Raw genomic sequence first — 12,588 nt, 5'->3', positions numbered from 1 at the left:
ATCCATCTTATTCGAGTTGTAATCAGATTCCCAATATGAGGAGTCCATGTGCATGTGAACAATTGCTAAGCGGGGCGCATGAGGAAGTCATGTGATCTGAGTCACGTGCCTCTCATAACTGTCAACTCAAAGTCATTGCCTCGGCTCACGCCTCGGCGCAAACCAGTGGGACCCATACCCCAGATTTTCGGCTCGTGAGATCTGGGGCTTCCATAAAGTCGGTTTCGCCCCGCCAGTTCTGTCGCCGATTCTCCTTCTTCATTATCGAATTCATTCATTCACAATGTCCGAACGACTTTCTGCCATCGCATCTCATATCGCTCCCAACGAGGTCTCCGCAGTCTCGAAGATCACGGAGAAGCACCCTGACGACGTTGTCATTGTTGCAGCCTACCGCACGGCTATCACTAAAGGTGGGCGTGGTGGGTTCAAAGACACAGCTGCCTCCGACCTTCTCGTAGGTGTCCTGAAGGGGCTGCTGGACCGTACCAAGATAGATCCCAAGCTCATCGAGGATATCGGGGTAGGCAACGTCCTTGCTCCTGGTGCCGGTGTAACCGAGTACCGTGCTGCTGCTCTTGTAGCAGGAATTCCTCATACCACACCTGTCTACGCCGTCAACCGGCAATGCTCCTCTGGCTTGATATCCGTCCTTCAGATCGCGAACGCAATTACTGCCGGCACCATGGACGTCGGCATTGGCGCTGGGGTTGAGAGTATGTCTTCTCAATATGGTCCCAGTTCAGTCTCAGCGTTCTCCGAGCTCCTTCAAGGCCATGAAGAGGCTAAGAAGTGCCAGATTCCTATGGGCATTACATCCGAGAACGTCGCGACGAAGTACGGTCTCAATCGCAAAGAGCAGGACGAATTTGCTGCGGCGTCTTACCAAAAAGCAGAGGCTGCCCAGAAGGCTGGCCGGTTCAAGAGTGAGATTATTCCTCTGAAGGTGAAGATAATTGATCCCAAGACTGAAGAGGAAAGGGAGATTATGGTCGACAAGGACGATGGAATCAGATACGGCGTCACTGCCGAGAGCCTGTCCAAGATTAAGCCAGCATTCAGCAAGACTGGTAGCACCCACGCTGGTAATGCCTCGCAGGTCAGTGATGGTGCGGCCGCTGTTTTGCTTGCAAGACGATCTGTTGCTCAGAAGCTTGGATTGCCCATTATTGGCAAGTTCGTCGACGGAACTGTCGTTGGAGTCCCTCCTGAACTCATGGGTATCGGTCCCGCTGTTGCCATTCCCAAGATTCTCAAGCACACCGGTTTGTCAAAGGATGATGTCGACGTTTACGAAATTGTGAGTTTATTTTTGGGACAGTCTTTTTGGCCTAGTTGCTAATGATGCACTTTAGAATGAAGCATTCGCGAGCCAGGCTCTGTTCTGCGTCAGGGACGTCGGCATCGATATCAACAAAGTTAACCCGAACGGTGGCGCCATTGCTTTCGGCCACCCTCTAGGTTGCACTGGTGCTCGACAGATTGCCACGTTGTTGGCTGAGTTGAAGAGGACAGGAAGGAAGATTGGTGTTACCTCTATGTGTGTCGGCACTGGTATGGGTGCCGCTTCTGTAATTGTTGCGGAGTAACAGGTTTTGTATTTGGTGCACGACTTTTCATGTAATATATGCTCTTGACGGATTACCATTATTTGAGAATCATGGTACAGCATTTGGGACGAAAGTCAGATATATGTCTAATCCGTCATTCAAATCAATTAAATGTCCAGCAATTAGCGCATAAAAGAATGATTAGTAGCTTAACAATGTTAGATGCCGATTAAATCACGGTCGCAACTATTCAGCAATCGCAACTATTCAGCAACTATTTTGGATCTCCAGAATTCTCTGTATCCACACTTCGCATCGTCAAGAGTCACTGGCAGTATTGGCTTGTCTTTCCGAATAAATTTCCAAGCTTTTCTATCGCCACTACGACCGCGGCTCTTCCGGCTCCGCAGCTGTAGGTGCAGACGTGTTTAGCTCAGTCAAGTTAACTGACTCGCCCGCTTCACCCGATTCCAAGTCGCCATCCTGCGGCTGAACCCCAAAGTACTTCTGGGCTCGTTTCCGTTCCAACATCCCTGTATTAGCACATCAGCTATTATTCTATAATCACCTTGGACCCTTGCATACGTTTGTGGTAGACGCTGGAGATGACCAAAGCAGCGGATGCACCGATAACATTGGCCTAGCAGCATTAGCGATTCTCACATAGCTTCATGCTGAGCAAACTGTATACTTACTACAATGTCAAAAATGTCAAATGTTCGAGCCTATGGACGACATGTGTAAGTCTCAGTCATCCGTAACCAACACAGATCTGTCATACCGAAACAAACGACTGTGCGATCTCCGATCCGATACCGCCTAGTAGTATACAGACAATTAATGTGGCATTGATTAATCTTCTTCGAGTCGTATCCACAATCCAGTAAAATAATGTCTATATATGCCACTTAGGACATCGTCTCGAAACGGACAGTCATTGATTTATTGCAACCTACAGTCAAAATAAAGAAGAATATGAGATGTAGCAGCTTGTCATGAGGAACTTCAATCGGAGCAAATCCCAGATAAGCCGATAAAAATAATAGCAGCACGAATGCTACATAAGCAACGTTAGCTTTTCCCTAGTAAGTGGGCCAAGACTCCGAAGTATTCTGATGGTTTACATACCCGCCGCAAATGACTTTCGGACTCTCATGGGTATATTTTCAGCGATTTCAGTTTGCACTTTCTCTACCGTAAGCCACACGCTTCCCAGAATGACGACTGATTCTCTTATTCCAGACGTGGAGTTAAGCGTAAGCTGACATTAATTAATGTATCAGCCGCGGGGCTGCTCACTACGAAGATAGGGTTTGGAGGAATACCGCCATCATGACGTCGTCGGGAGTTATGTTGTGCCGCCCGCTGATGTCGCTTTCAGACAGTGGGAGAAAATCAGGCAGTGGGAAAAACCCATGCACACCTGGAATCACCAGCATTAGATTCAACCATCATACACAAACCAAGCAAAATAATGACATGATACATAAATTCACCCAAACATTGAGCATCCATAACCTCCACAAATATACACCATATATAGTTATATCCGCAAACTTTAGTATCCCAGATAAATTATTATTAGATGACGATTTAGCTCTAGACCCTTTCGCCTTGGCTGTCGTTCACGAAATTACACACTGCCTACTTCAATAATGTCTATAAATTCAGCATCTGGTAGGGTAGATATCCTTTTTAGTCAGCAAGTGTCAATACCGTTCCCAATTTTCTCGAATACAGCCTGCAGCAGATGCAAGACGTCATAATCACCTTTGCTCACCAAAATACCTTTGGACAGCAACGGGAATAACCGCAGTAATGGCCGGTAACTTGTGGATAAATCATTTTGAAGTTCCTCCGCCGAACTATTTGATGATTCCCGGTGATTTGTGAGCGCCAGCAATCGAGATAGAATGTATATGAGCTCCTTGCGTTGTAGCTTAGGGGCTGGCACATTGCCACGTAAAGGCTGGTCTGCAGCAAACCGGTGCAAGATCAAGGCGCAACGAAGAAGAAGATATGGTAATGCGGCCTCAGCTAGTCTGCGTCGTTCTGGACTGTCTGGAATATACATTAGTCAGGCGCGCGGAATCCTAGCACAGATTACATCACCCACCTCGATCTTCAACAGTGGACAATGAAAACAAACTACCAAAGCAGACGTAGCTCATATTCTGCCTCGGTAATACATTCAATGCCTCGGTGCTTCCAAGAAGCGGCTCGTTAAATATGGCCCCCAGTCGCTTGTTGATATCCTTGTGCTTGTCTTCGGTCAAACCAATGATAACATACAAGAACGAGCAATAAAACAGAGTACTGATATAGTGTTCAATCAAATTATCCGGTAGATCCTTATCTCCGAGATAGGGAACGATTAGCTTTTCCAATTTCTGAAATGCAACAATATCAAACTGCTCGTCTTCAGATGTGCTTGATCCAACGCTGGTTGAATTGGACTTCACAATCGCTGCCGTACCAACCGTGATTTGAGTCCATATCGCAATCTTCTGATCTACATCCACTTTAATGGATCCTTCCAGCCCAGGAATTGTCCTTTCAGCTATTTGGATGAAGACATTGGATGCCAACATCCAAAGCGTAAGGCCATCCTCCGAGCTAGCATACGCTGGACAATTATACTTTGCTTGGATCGGAATGGCCAACATCTAACCCCATCCGTTAGCACAGCGATTTATCATGACACACCTTCCCCGGCATACCTCCAGAACGAACGCCAAGGATCCATCGGCGAACAAAGTCCGATCAGACAGATTTTCTTTGAATACTTCCAGAACCAAGTCGAAACACTGGACCGAAATAGAGATATACGTAGGCTTCTTAGCCTTTCCTGTTGTTCGGACGGGCATGTTTCCCAAGATATCCTCGCGATATGCAAAACTACTGAATTCGCCGTAGGTTCGCAGAATCAGCGACGCTGATCCTGGCGCTTTCGTACTTATACCCATTACTACTTCCATGATCGCAGATTGAAGTGGTGTATGATAGTCCATATCTGAGAAATACGGTGGAAGTTCAGGGAAAAGTAAACAGCTTCGCATTATAGAGAGCATCTTCTCAATCTTGTCCACTGTGATGTCTCCCTCCATGAGCAAATAAAGAGACTTGAATGAACTGACATAGGCAGTCAGAGAATCCTGAGTCATTACTCCAGTAGTGTTCTTCTCCGATTCAATAATGATTCGTTCCTGCGATGACCATAGCTTCCATGTCTCCTCAATGGATTCCGATGGTAAATCTGACTTTGACTCATTAATGCCCTGCAGTATATCGGTCACGGCCTTGAACACCGACACAATAATCTCTGATCGTCGAATTGATATCAAGCTCTGAAAATACCTCAGTAATGTACTCCAAAGCAACGTGAAATCAGGCTGCTTTAAAAATGCATAGAAGAACGTAGAATATAGCCTGCTTAATCCAGACAATATTAACGCCATTGTCTCCGACCACTGCTTTTGCTCCGCTTCACGAGCCTGCATAAACCTCTTATCCACATATTCAATCGGGATCTCCGGCGGAGGTCGAACCTCCATGACCGCATAAATCACAATCCATAAGCAAGCACTCCATGAATTGACACCTAGTAAATGGCCATAGCTGTCAAATATTCGGAACAAAATTTGAATGGCGCCATTGCGAACTTCAGGTCGAGGGTCCGCACAAATGACAGTTAGCCGAAAAAGCAAAATTAGCCAAACAGAGCTTGTTGAATCCTGGAGATTTCCGCTTTTGGCCATAGTGATAAGATCGTCACGAGATCTCAATGATTCACTCAGATCGGAGCTCAAATTGCTGTCTGTAAGCTTCGATCGTAAGTAATCCGACACTGTCCAGAAGAATGTGATTGTGGTGAATGAGATGTTGAGATCGTCCTGTTGATGGCAGAAATAGTACAATAGGTCAATCAAATCGATAAAGCAATTCTGCGGCATCGACGTCAGAAAATCGTTGCAAATGAGCTGCAGTGAGCCAAAGGCTGCTTTCACCAGCTTTGTGATCTTCTCGCCCTCTGCCTTTGTTCCATGACCTGGTTTTGAATTTGAAATGGCAGCCGGAATTTGGACGTCTTCCGGTATCCGGGTTGTCGGCAGCAAGCTTCCATAATGGTGCATAACAAAGAAGCTGGTAATAATACTAAATACTGTCTCCCAGCCATTCGTGAGGGAGCTGCCTGTGCGATCCAGAATGTCGTTCAATGTGTTTAATGTCGTGCAGTGAATTTCTGCTTCCGCCGACTTTGTGCTCAACTCCAGTTCAGATACGGGTACCCCCTGTCGAATTATGGAGTACATTCCATCTTCTAATGCAATCAGGCATCGGGTTTGGATCATATCCAAACCTTCCGGAGTTAACTCATTTGACGCCTCAACCACGGCACTATATATGGAAGAGTTAAGAACTTCAGCTGCCCGCATACGAATCGACGGATCAAGATTTCTGCCAGCAAGTACCTGAATAAAGTACTTCACGAATGCGTCCCATCCACTAACATCGGGAGAAGAAAAGACCAGGCGATTAATGTTGACTTCCGCAATTTCACCCAGCTTTATGAGCGCGAAGAGTGGGTCTCCATATGTCAATTTAGGCACATTGAAACTGCTTTGTCGCGTCGGAGTTGGCCGCAAGTCCGATTCGGAAGCCTCTTGCGACCTACTTGACAACGGAGACGGCGGCCCATTAAAGCTTGGTCCCGTCTCTAGCTTTCTCAAATTAATCGTCGATGAAGAAATTTTGCAGAAGGCATTGATGAGATCGAGAAACGAGTCGTCAGGAAAGTCTTTGGTACACTCTAATAGCTTCTTCACAGCGTTATCCACTGCATTCGTTTCCCCAGCTAAACTGCCGCCAACACTATCCCCGTTTCCATTAGATGCCGGGGCAGAACCGGCTGATCCCCCATCGCTCTTCGTAGACGCGGAAACAACTATCGCACGATTGTATGACGGTCGTCGACCATTTGAATGCAAGACAAAATCGGCCTGCTGAAGAGTCTCGATGATTATAGTCCAGCTCTCCTTCAGAGTTGGCCCTAGAGCGATAGCGAGATTGAGTAAGGCACGAAGACAAAGAAGGTTCCGGACATGAAGCATCCCAAATGGGCCCTCGCCACTACCAGCAGAATCCCGTGATGTAACTAATGTTTCGCCTAAAATACCAATGGAGCTATTAAACAGACCACCCTGTCGCTCAGCATTCGGTGAGGTCACTCCAGACTGGCTTCCTGTAAAAATCTGTGATGGAACAGCTACTTTTGCCAGTGTTGTCAAGAATGCGTCTCGAGGTGTCACCAACTGCAACAAACCTGCTGATTGCGTAAACTTCTGAAAGGATCGTACGAGGTTATGATACAAATCTGAATCCAGATTTGAATACAGGAATGTAGAAAAAGCAGCAAGCAAAGGCGGCCAGCAATCCCGAACTATATCTGCAGTCACCCTTACTTCTGGTAGTAGCGGATGAGACTCTAGAGTCAAAGGATTGATCGGTGCACCACGATATCTGATCGCGCGTCGTTTATATGGTGCCTTGACCTGCGCTGGGACGTCATTCGTCGACTTGAAATCCGTGTTGTTCGCGATATTGTCTTTCCCGTCATCTGCCACACCTAGCCGCGATGCCTTCTTCTTTAAGGTTGAATTTGTTTCTGATAATGACAATGGGAGCAAGAACCGAGTCATTCCATCGGCCAGTGAATTTATGCAATTCAACGCTAAATAATAAAGGTATGATTCTGGAAGCGCTGGTGGCTCATTCTTATCAAGCTGGTCAATACATAAGACACGTACTGACGATGTCTGTACTGATAATCCAGCATTCTCACTCGACATTGCGACGGCTCCACTTAACAAACCTGACACGATTGTCGACGCATCAGGTGGTAGTTGCTCCATGGTCCCGTCTTTTGAAGTGAATAATGATGTTGATGAACGTCGAAGCCCAATTATTGCAGGCTTCTCGGCACTGAGTTTGTTAACTGCCGTAACCAATGACCGTAGCACATTTTGTCTGCCTTCTAGACTGTCGTACTCAGAGTAAAACTTCCGTACTAACGCATACTCCGCGAAAACACCTTGGAAGACTTCCATAGCCAGTACTCTCTTCCAATATGGGGCGACATCAGCGTCAAGAGTGTGCGTGAGGAGAGTGAGGGCAACTTCGCATTCGACAGGAAGTATTGCAAGATGCCGCCGTAGTATGAGATACAGAATGCGAATCACTCTTACTATAATAGAGAATTCTCTGCGTTCGGAAAGAGAACGTAAGATGTATGGAAAAACATAGGTACGTAGAATGTATGTTTGCTCAGGATGCTGCAATAATTAGTACACAATGTACCTAGTCATCAAAACCTGCAATCACGTACAGAATTAAAAATATTAGAGTGATTAGAAATTATGCTCTCAATAAGTTCGAGTCCGAATGTTTCAGAAACTTGGTTCACTTTCAAGAACTTTGGCTTGTTACCCTCCGTCAAAAAGCATATGTCCTGAAAGACACGGAATGCATCGTAAGCGGCCGGTCTAACGTTTACATGCGACTTCCCATCCTCTACGGGAACCTCTGCAACCGTGTCTATGTCCGTTTTCACTACCTGACGATTAGCCTGTATCCCACCTATTGTATATTAATTGCTTACAGTCTTCGGTAATGATCTCGTCGAACACTGCCACGCTTAATTGCTGAAGAGCTGTAGAATATTAGTAGCATTCAGTATGAATTTGAATTAGGTTCGACGTACTGGCTGAAGCGGTGTTTACAACAACCGCAATTTTGCTCCCCTGCAATGTAGAACATATTTGAATGGTCTTGGCCAGCAAATCACCTCCCAAACTGGAGCCATACTTCTCTATTAGAGGAGGTAGTGACTGTAATATCTTGAGCTGAATTTCTACACCCAGTTGTGTTCCTTCCTGAAATGCATCCAACATCTGAGGCAAAATTGCCTAGTCGCTATTAGCATCTAAGAATAGCATTCAATAGTGGTATGCGTTATATACCTTATTCAGGCTCTGTGTTGTGATAAGTCGTTGCAAACTCTGAACCGCTATTGCACAATATTTAACATTGCGAGTGGAGCACGCAATGAGAAACGGAGACGCGAAAGTTGGCGAACTTGAGAGTTCTGACACGCGAGGCTGCATCAGCTTGTTGTTCACCTCCCAGCGCGAGCTAAAACATACCTCTTAAAATCTCTTGTTCCTGTTTCGAAGACGAAGACAGCGACTTAATTTCTGATATAGACTTCTCGCATGCCTGTGCCATCGTTCGACATTAGCTTCACACTGACGCTTCCAACAGACAGGAACTCACCTGCCGTAGATCTGCATAGCGGCGCTTGGTCTCTGATAGCAGATTCGTTAAATCTGCTGTCAGCAGTGCTATTGATCCCATAATGACAAGTGACCGACAAGAACAGATATTCAAGTAGTCTTTCCGAGTCTGCTTCAAGAGATGGACCGAGTGATGATTGCAGTCAGAAACCTGTACTCCTGAAAGAAAGTAGCTGTGAACGCTAACTGACAGATCGTATCCTATACGTCTATTTTCTGTGCATGTCAAGTTATAACTGCTACAAAGCGATCAATTGAGCTCTGCAAAGATAGGATCACGATGACCTCGAAACGTTTGTACCTGCCAATCGCGTAGTACTGGTTGCAACAACAAGTTGGCCAAGCCACCGTCGGAGGCGCAAACGAAGCAACGTAGCGCGTATGTGGCTGCTATTGACAATACACGCCACGGTTAACTCTATATCTGCGCAAATTCTATCTGGTCAAAAATTGTCTGGACACACGGTTTGTAGATATGAGGATCGCTAGTGCTCGTCTGCGGCGTCGGCTCCATATGATCTTGATCTGGAAGTGGAACGACGCATCCGTATAGCATTAATTCCTAATATCACAGTCATGAGTGCTAAAATGTGAGTTGCTGTATATTTTTTATTTTATCCTGATTTTGCTTGTGATGCCGCGTCTACGTTGCCAAGATTGTTTCTGCTGACTGTTTTACTCCAATCCTAGACCCCGCAATTTTCGTCTTCTTGAGGAACTTGAGAAGGGCGAGAAAGGTCTCGGGGCCGAGGCCTGCTCATATGGTCTTACAGATGGCGACGATATTACGATGTCGGAGTGGAATGGCACAATTTTAGGACCACCTCACGTGAGTACTTCCGTATATAGGCTCCGTTATTCGCCAGTTCGATCCAGAGACTGAGCACTTATCTGGATCAATAGAGCGTGCACGAGAATCGCATTTATAGCTTGAAACTACACTGTGGGCCAAATTATCCCGACGTTCCTCCGGTAGTTCAATTTCTCTCCAAGATCAATCTTCCGTGTGTCAGCCAGGTTGATGGAAAAGTACGATATATCTTCGACATCTCGCGAGTACCTCATTATCTAATCGTAGCACATAGGTCGACCCATCGAAGCTTGCCTGTCTTGCGCAATGGAGACGAGATTATAACATGGAGACTGTGTTGTTGGAGATCAGGAGGTAATAAATACATGTTATTGTCGCGGGAAGTATAGTCGGCTAACGGCATGTCTTAGGGAAATGGCTACGGGATCGAATAGAAAGCTTCCTCAGCCTCCAGAGGGCACCACTTATTAGCCGCTGGTTAGTTGACAATAGGTATAAAAGTATAAAACCAAAAAAAAAATTATAAAAATGGTGGGAAGCACGGTTAATTTTGCTACGACCAGATAAATTAGAAACATTGATGCGTGATGTTATGATTCTCATATTAGACAGCATAATGTAATGGATTGGTATCATGGTGATGGACTATTAGGATTCATAATCGTAGTTTAGAATGCTCTTTCACAGTGTTGTGCGATTTACAGTCACACTAACCCTATTACCGACGACATTAATATAATACCTCTCAAACATGATAACCAACGTAGCATTGTCTGCTATAATACATAGAGCCAATGAACTAGCCTGAACAACGCAGAACCAACAGAACACAACGCCATCTTCATCATAATGTCCCAACCCTTCAATGTGCTACATGCAAGTTCGTTGCATTAATGAACTATATAAAGTGCCTGGTCATTTCTTACCGCGACCCTTTTTCTTTTTGGAAGAAGGACTTTCTCGTACAGATACCATGCCTTGTTGGACGTCCTCTTCCATACCCTGAAACTTCTGCTGAGCATCTAAATATAGCATGACATCTCTGCACGAAGATTAGCCGCGATAAAATCATTAGCCGCAAGAAATACTAACCGTAGCTGATCCTTGAGTTCTTCGATTTCTTTCTCCTTCTGCGCCTTCTCCTGCATAAGAAATTCGAGCTTCTGCAGCATACTCTCGTTCATGCTCTTTTCTTCTCGCCACTCTTTCTCGAGCTTCTTAGATACGGCCTGCAGCGTTTCTGATTTTCGCTTCAACTTCTCATGCTCCTTTTCCAGATGGGGAACAATTCCCTTCAATTCATCATTCTCCATTTTGGCTCTGCTGAGTCTAGCCTGAGCTTCAGCCGCATCTCGCTCAGCTTTCTCGGCTTTCTCTAATGCCGCCGAAGCTTTATCAGCAGCTTCTGCAATCTTATCTTCAAAATATGCACGTTGAGACTCAAGTTGAGAGGTGAGAAGGTACGTGTACTCCATTCCAATTGAGTCGAGCTTCTCCCTGGGAACGTAATCACCACTGGAGTTCTCGTCACAGCTATCGCCGCCAGTATGATCAGCAGAAGATGCCGCTAAGGAAGGAAGCTCAACCAATTTCCCATCCGACTGATTTTGTATCAACCTGTGCACATAGCCATCGCCCGCATAGTCCCATACCCGTTGCGATTCAAGGTCCATAGCATACACATGGTCAGATTCCATGTAGTGTTGGAACGCGTGAGCTTCGTCGTATCGTCCACAGCCAATATTACCGCAAATAAGACAAATCCACAAATTCTGAACAGCTCCACACGAACTGCACTGATTAGGCTCACTCAACTGAGACTGATGGTCCTTTTTCTGAGAATAACGGCAAACAGGGCAACTATTGTCACCCCATTTACTCAAGCACTGGCAATGAAAAGTATGCTGGCATATAATAGTCAGGAGTCCTGTAACGCTAGAGTCCATTCGTTCCAGGCACACTGGACATGTCGGAAGTTCACGTAACGCTCTGGTCGGTGGTGGTGCGGGTTTGGCCAATACTGATGGGCCCGCAACAGAGGTGGCGCGGTTGCGACGCTTATCGGTAGATATTTGGTGTTCTGCTAGAGGTGTGAACTCATCATCAAGAAGATATGGAAACTCTGGAAATGTCGATTTATGAAATCGGATTGAATTAATGTAAACCACGTGACAAGTCTCCGGCTCCATTGAATTGAACATCTTGCAGTTATAGTCCTGGTAGAACTTGTCTGCATGTGACTTTTCTCGAAATTTCATAAGCACCATATACCTATTAGGGGCCGAGCTTCTCAGCATTCTAAGATGCGAAATCGTCTGTCTGCAGTCTTTGCCAACAAATCCCAGCAGATCGGAAGCAGTCATATATCCAGGTACCGCCAGTATTGCCAACACAGGAGTCTGTGAATTCTCCACGCCTGCTTGATTGTGGGTAACAACGTCCGTGGTTTCCTCTTCGCCATCTCTGTACAAGTGGATTACGCCATTGCCTAAAAATCTCGCCCGTGGAGATGATGGAATTGTAGCACGAGTCACCTTGGTTGTCACATCGCTGGACATTTCAGATTCGGGCCCGACGACAGCTGAACCACCATCTGTCTCTTCAAGGTCAACGCTCAGCACTTCGATTCGACCCAGCCGTTTGTCAACTTTCGAAAGTCGCTGAACCAAGGTGTCATTAAGGACCTCAGACGCGACAGATTCAACGGTGGCGCCGTCACCAATGCAATCCGACGTAAAAATATCGTTCGATTCGAAGACTGCGTTCACCCACTTATCGAAAACAAATGACCTAGGCAAAAGATCGAAAACTATATAAAATCGAAAGGGCATAGAGACATTTCTTCGCGCCAACTGCCGCCGCTAACGCAGCAGCT

General features: G+C 45.9%; 4 protein-coding genes across 4 annotated transcripts; 2 read left to right on the top strand and 2 right to left on the bottom strand.

Annotated features, from left to right (window-relative positions):
• Positions 1-171: 171 nt before the first annotated feature.
• POJ06DRAFT_98750 (Thiolase, N-terminal domain-containing protein) lies at positions 172-1,681 on the top strand. Its single transcript, XM_056191869.1, has 2 exons — positions 172-1,300; positions 1,356-1,681. Exons 1-2 carry the CDS (start codon positions 284-286, stop codon positions 1,587-1,589), a joined length of 1,251 nt encoding a protein of 416 aa, XP_056045006.1. The 5' UTR covers positions 172-283; the 3' UTR covers positions 1,590-1,681.
• A 1,258-nt stretch (positions 1,682-2,939) lies between these two features.
• POJ06DRAFT_209326 (uncharacterized protein) lies at positions 2,940-9,268 on the bottom strand. The gene is made up of 9 exons (XM_056185418.1): positions 8,883-9,268; positions 8,753-8,825; positions 8,570-8,694; positions 8,311-8,515; positions 8,209-8,259; positions 7,936-8,159; positions 4,271-7,882; positions 3,667-4,216; positions 2,940-3,611 (listed from the first exon to the last, which is right to left on the bottom strand). The coding sequence occupies exons 1-9, from the start codon at positions 8,961-8,963 to the stop codon at positions 3,250-3,252; spliced, it is 5,283 nt and encodes a 1,760-aa protein (XP_056045005.1). The 5' UTR covers positions 8,964-9,268; the 3' UTR covers positions 2,940-3,249.
• On the top strand, positions 9,257-10,375 carry POJ06DRAFT_251822 (ubiquitin-conjugating enzyme/RWD-like protein). Its single transcript, XM_056187450.1, has 5 exons — positions 9,257-9,492; positions 9,593-9,731; positions 9,806-9,931; positions 9,988-10,067; positions 10,124-10,375. Exons 1-5 carry the CDS (start codon positions 9,479-9,481, stop codon positions 10,182-10,184), a joined length of 420 nt encoding a protein of 139 aa, XP_056045004.1. The 5' UTR covers positions 9,257-9,478; the 3' UTR covers positions 10,185-10,375.
• POJ06DRAFT_209318 (BRCA1-associated protein 2-domain-containing protein) lies at positions 10,376-12,573 on the bottom strand. Its single transcript, XM_056185417.1, has 2 exons — positions 10,806-12,573; positions 10,376-10,755 (listed from the first exon to the last, which is right to left on the bottom strand). Exons 1-2 carry the CDS (start codon positions 12,542-12,544, stop codon positions 10,629-10,631), a joined length of 1,866 nt encoding a protein of 621 aa, XP_056045003.1. The 5' UTR covers positions 12,545-12,573; the 3' UTR covers positions 10,376-10,628.
• Positions 12,574-12,588: the final 15 nt, after the last annotated feature.

This window comes from Lipomyces tetrasporus, assembly GCF_029532465.1.
Source record: "Lipomyces tetrasporus strain NRRL Y-64009 chromosome Unknown POJ06scaffold_4, whole genome shotgun sequence".
Classification (NCBI taxonomy): Eukaryota; Fungi; Ascomycota; class Lipomycetes; order Lipomycetales; family Lipomycetaceae; genus Lipomyces; species Lipomyces tetrasporus.
This window is presented reverse-complemented; position numbering and strand designations above follow the sequence as displayed.

Excerpts from the sequence above, each read along its gene's own strand:
- POJ06DRAFT_98750 (XM_056191869.1), top strand. The coding sequence starts at position 284 with ATGTCCGAACGACTTTCTGCCATCGCATCTCATATCGCTCCCAACGAG. Across the intron at positions 1,301-1,355 it reads ATGTCGACGTTTACGAAATT|AATGAAGCATTCGCGAGCCA; the intron begins GTGAGTTTATTT and ends GATGCACTTTAG.
- POJ06DRAFT_209326 (XM_056185418.1), bottom strand. The coding sequence starts at position 8,963 with ATGGGATCAATAGCACTGCTGACAGCAGATTTAACGAATCTGCTATCA. Across the intron at positions 7,883-7,935 it reads ACTCTAATATTTTTAATTCT|CATCCTGAGCAAACATACAT; the intron begins GTACGTGATTGC and ends TAATTATTGCAG. Across the intron at positions 3,612-3,666 it reads GTCCACTGTTGAAGATCGAG|ACAGTCCAGAACGACGCAGA; the intron begins GTGGGTGATGTA and ends TGTATATTCCAG.
- POJ06DRAFT_251822 (XM_056187450.1), top strand. Across the intron at positions 9,732-9,805 it reads CAATTTTAGGACCACCTCAC|AGCGTGCACGAGAATCGCAT; the intron begins GTGAGTACTTCC and ends CTGGATCAATAG. Across the intron at positions 10,068-10,123 it reads GTGTTGTTGGAGATCAGGAG|GGAAATGGCTACGGGATCGA; the intron begins GTAATAAATACA and ends GGCATGTCTTAG.
- POJ06DRAFT_209318 (XM_056185417.1), bottom strand. The coding sequence starts at position 12,544 with ATGCCCTTTCGATTTTATATAGTTTTCGATCTTTTGCCTAGGTCATTT. Across the intron at positions 10,756-10,805 it reads GAACTCAAGGATCAGCTACG|AGATGTCATGCTATATTTAG; the intron begins GTTAGTATTTCT and ends ATCTTCGTGCAG.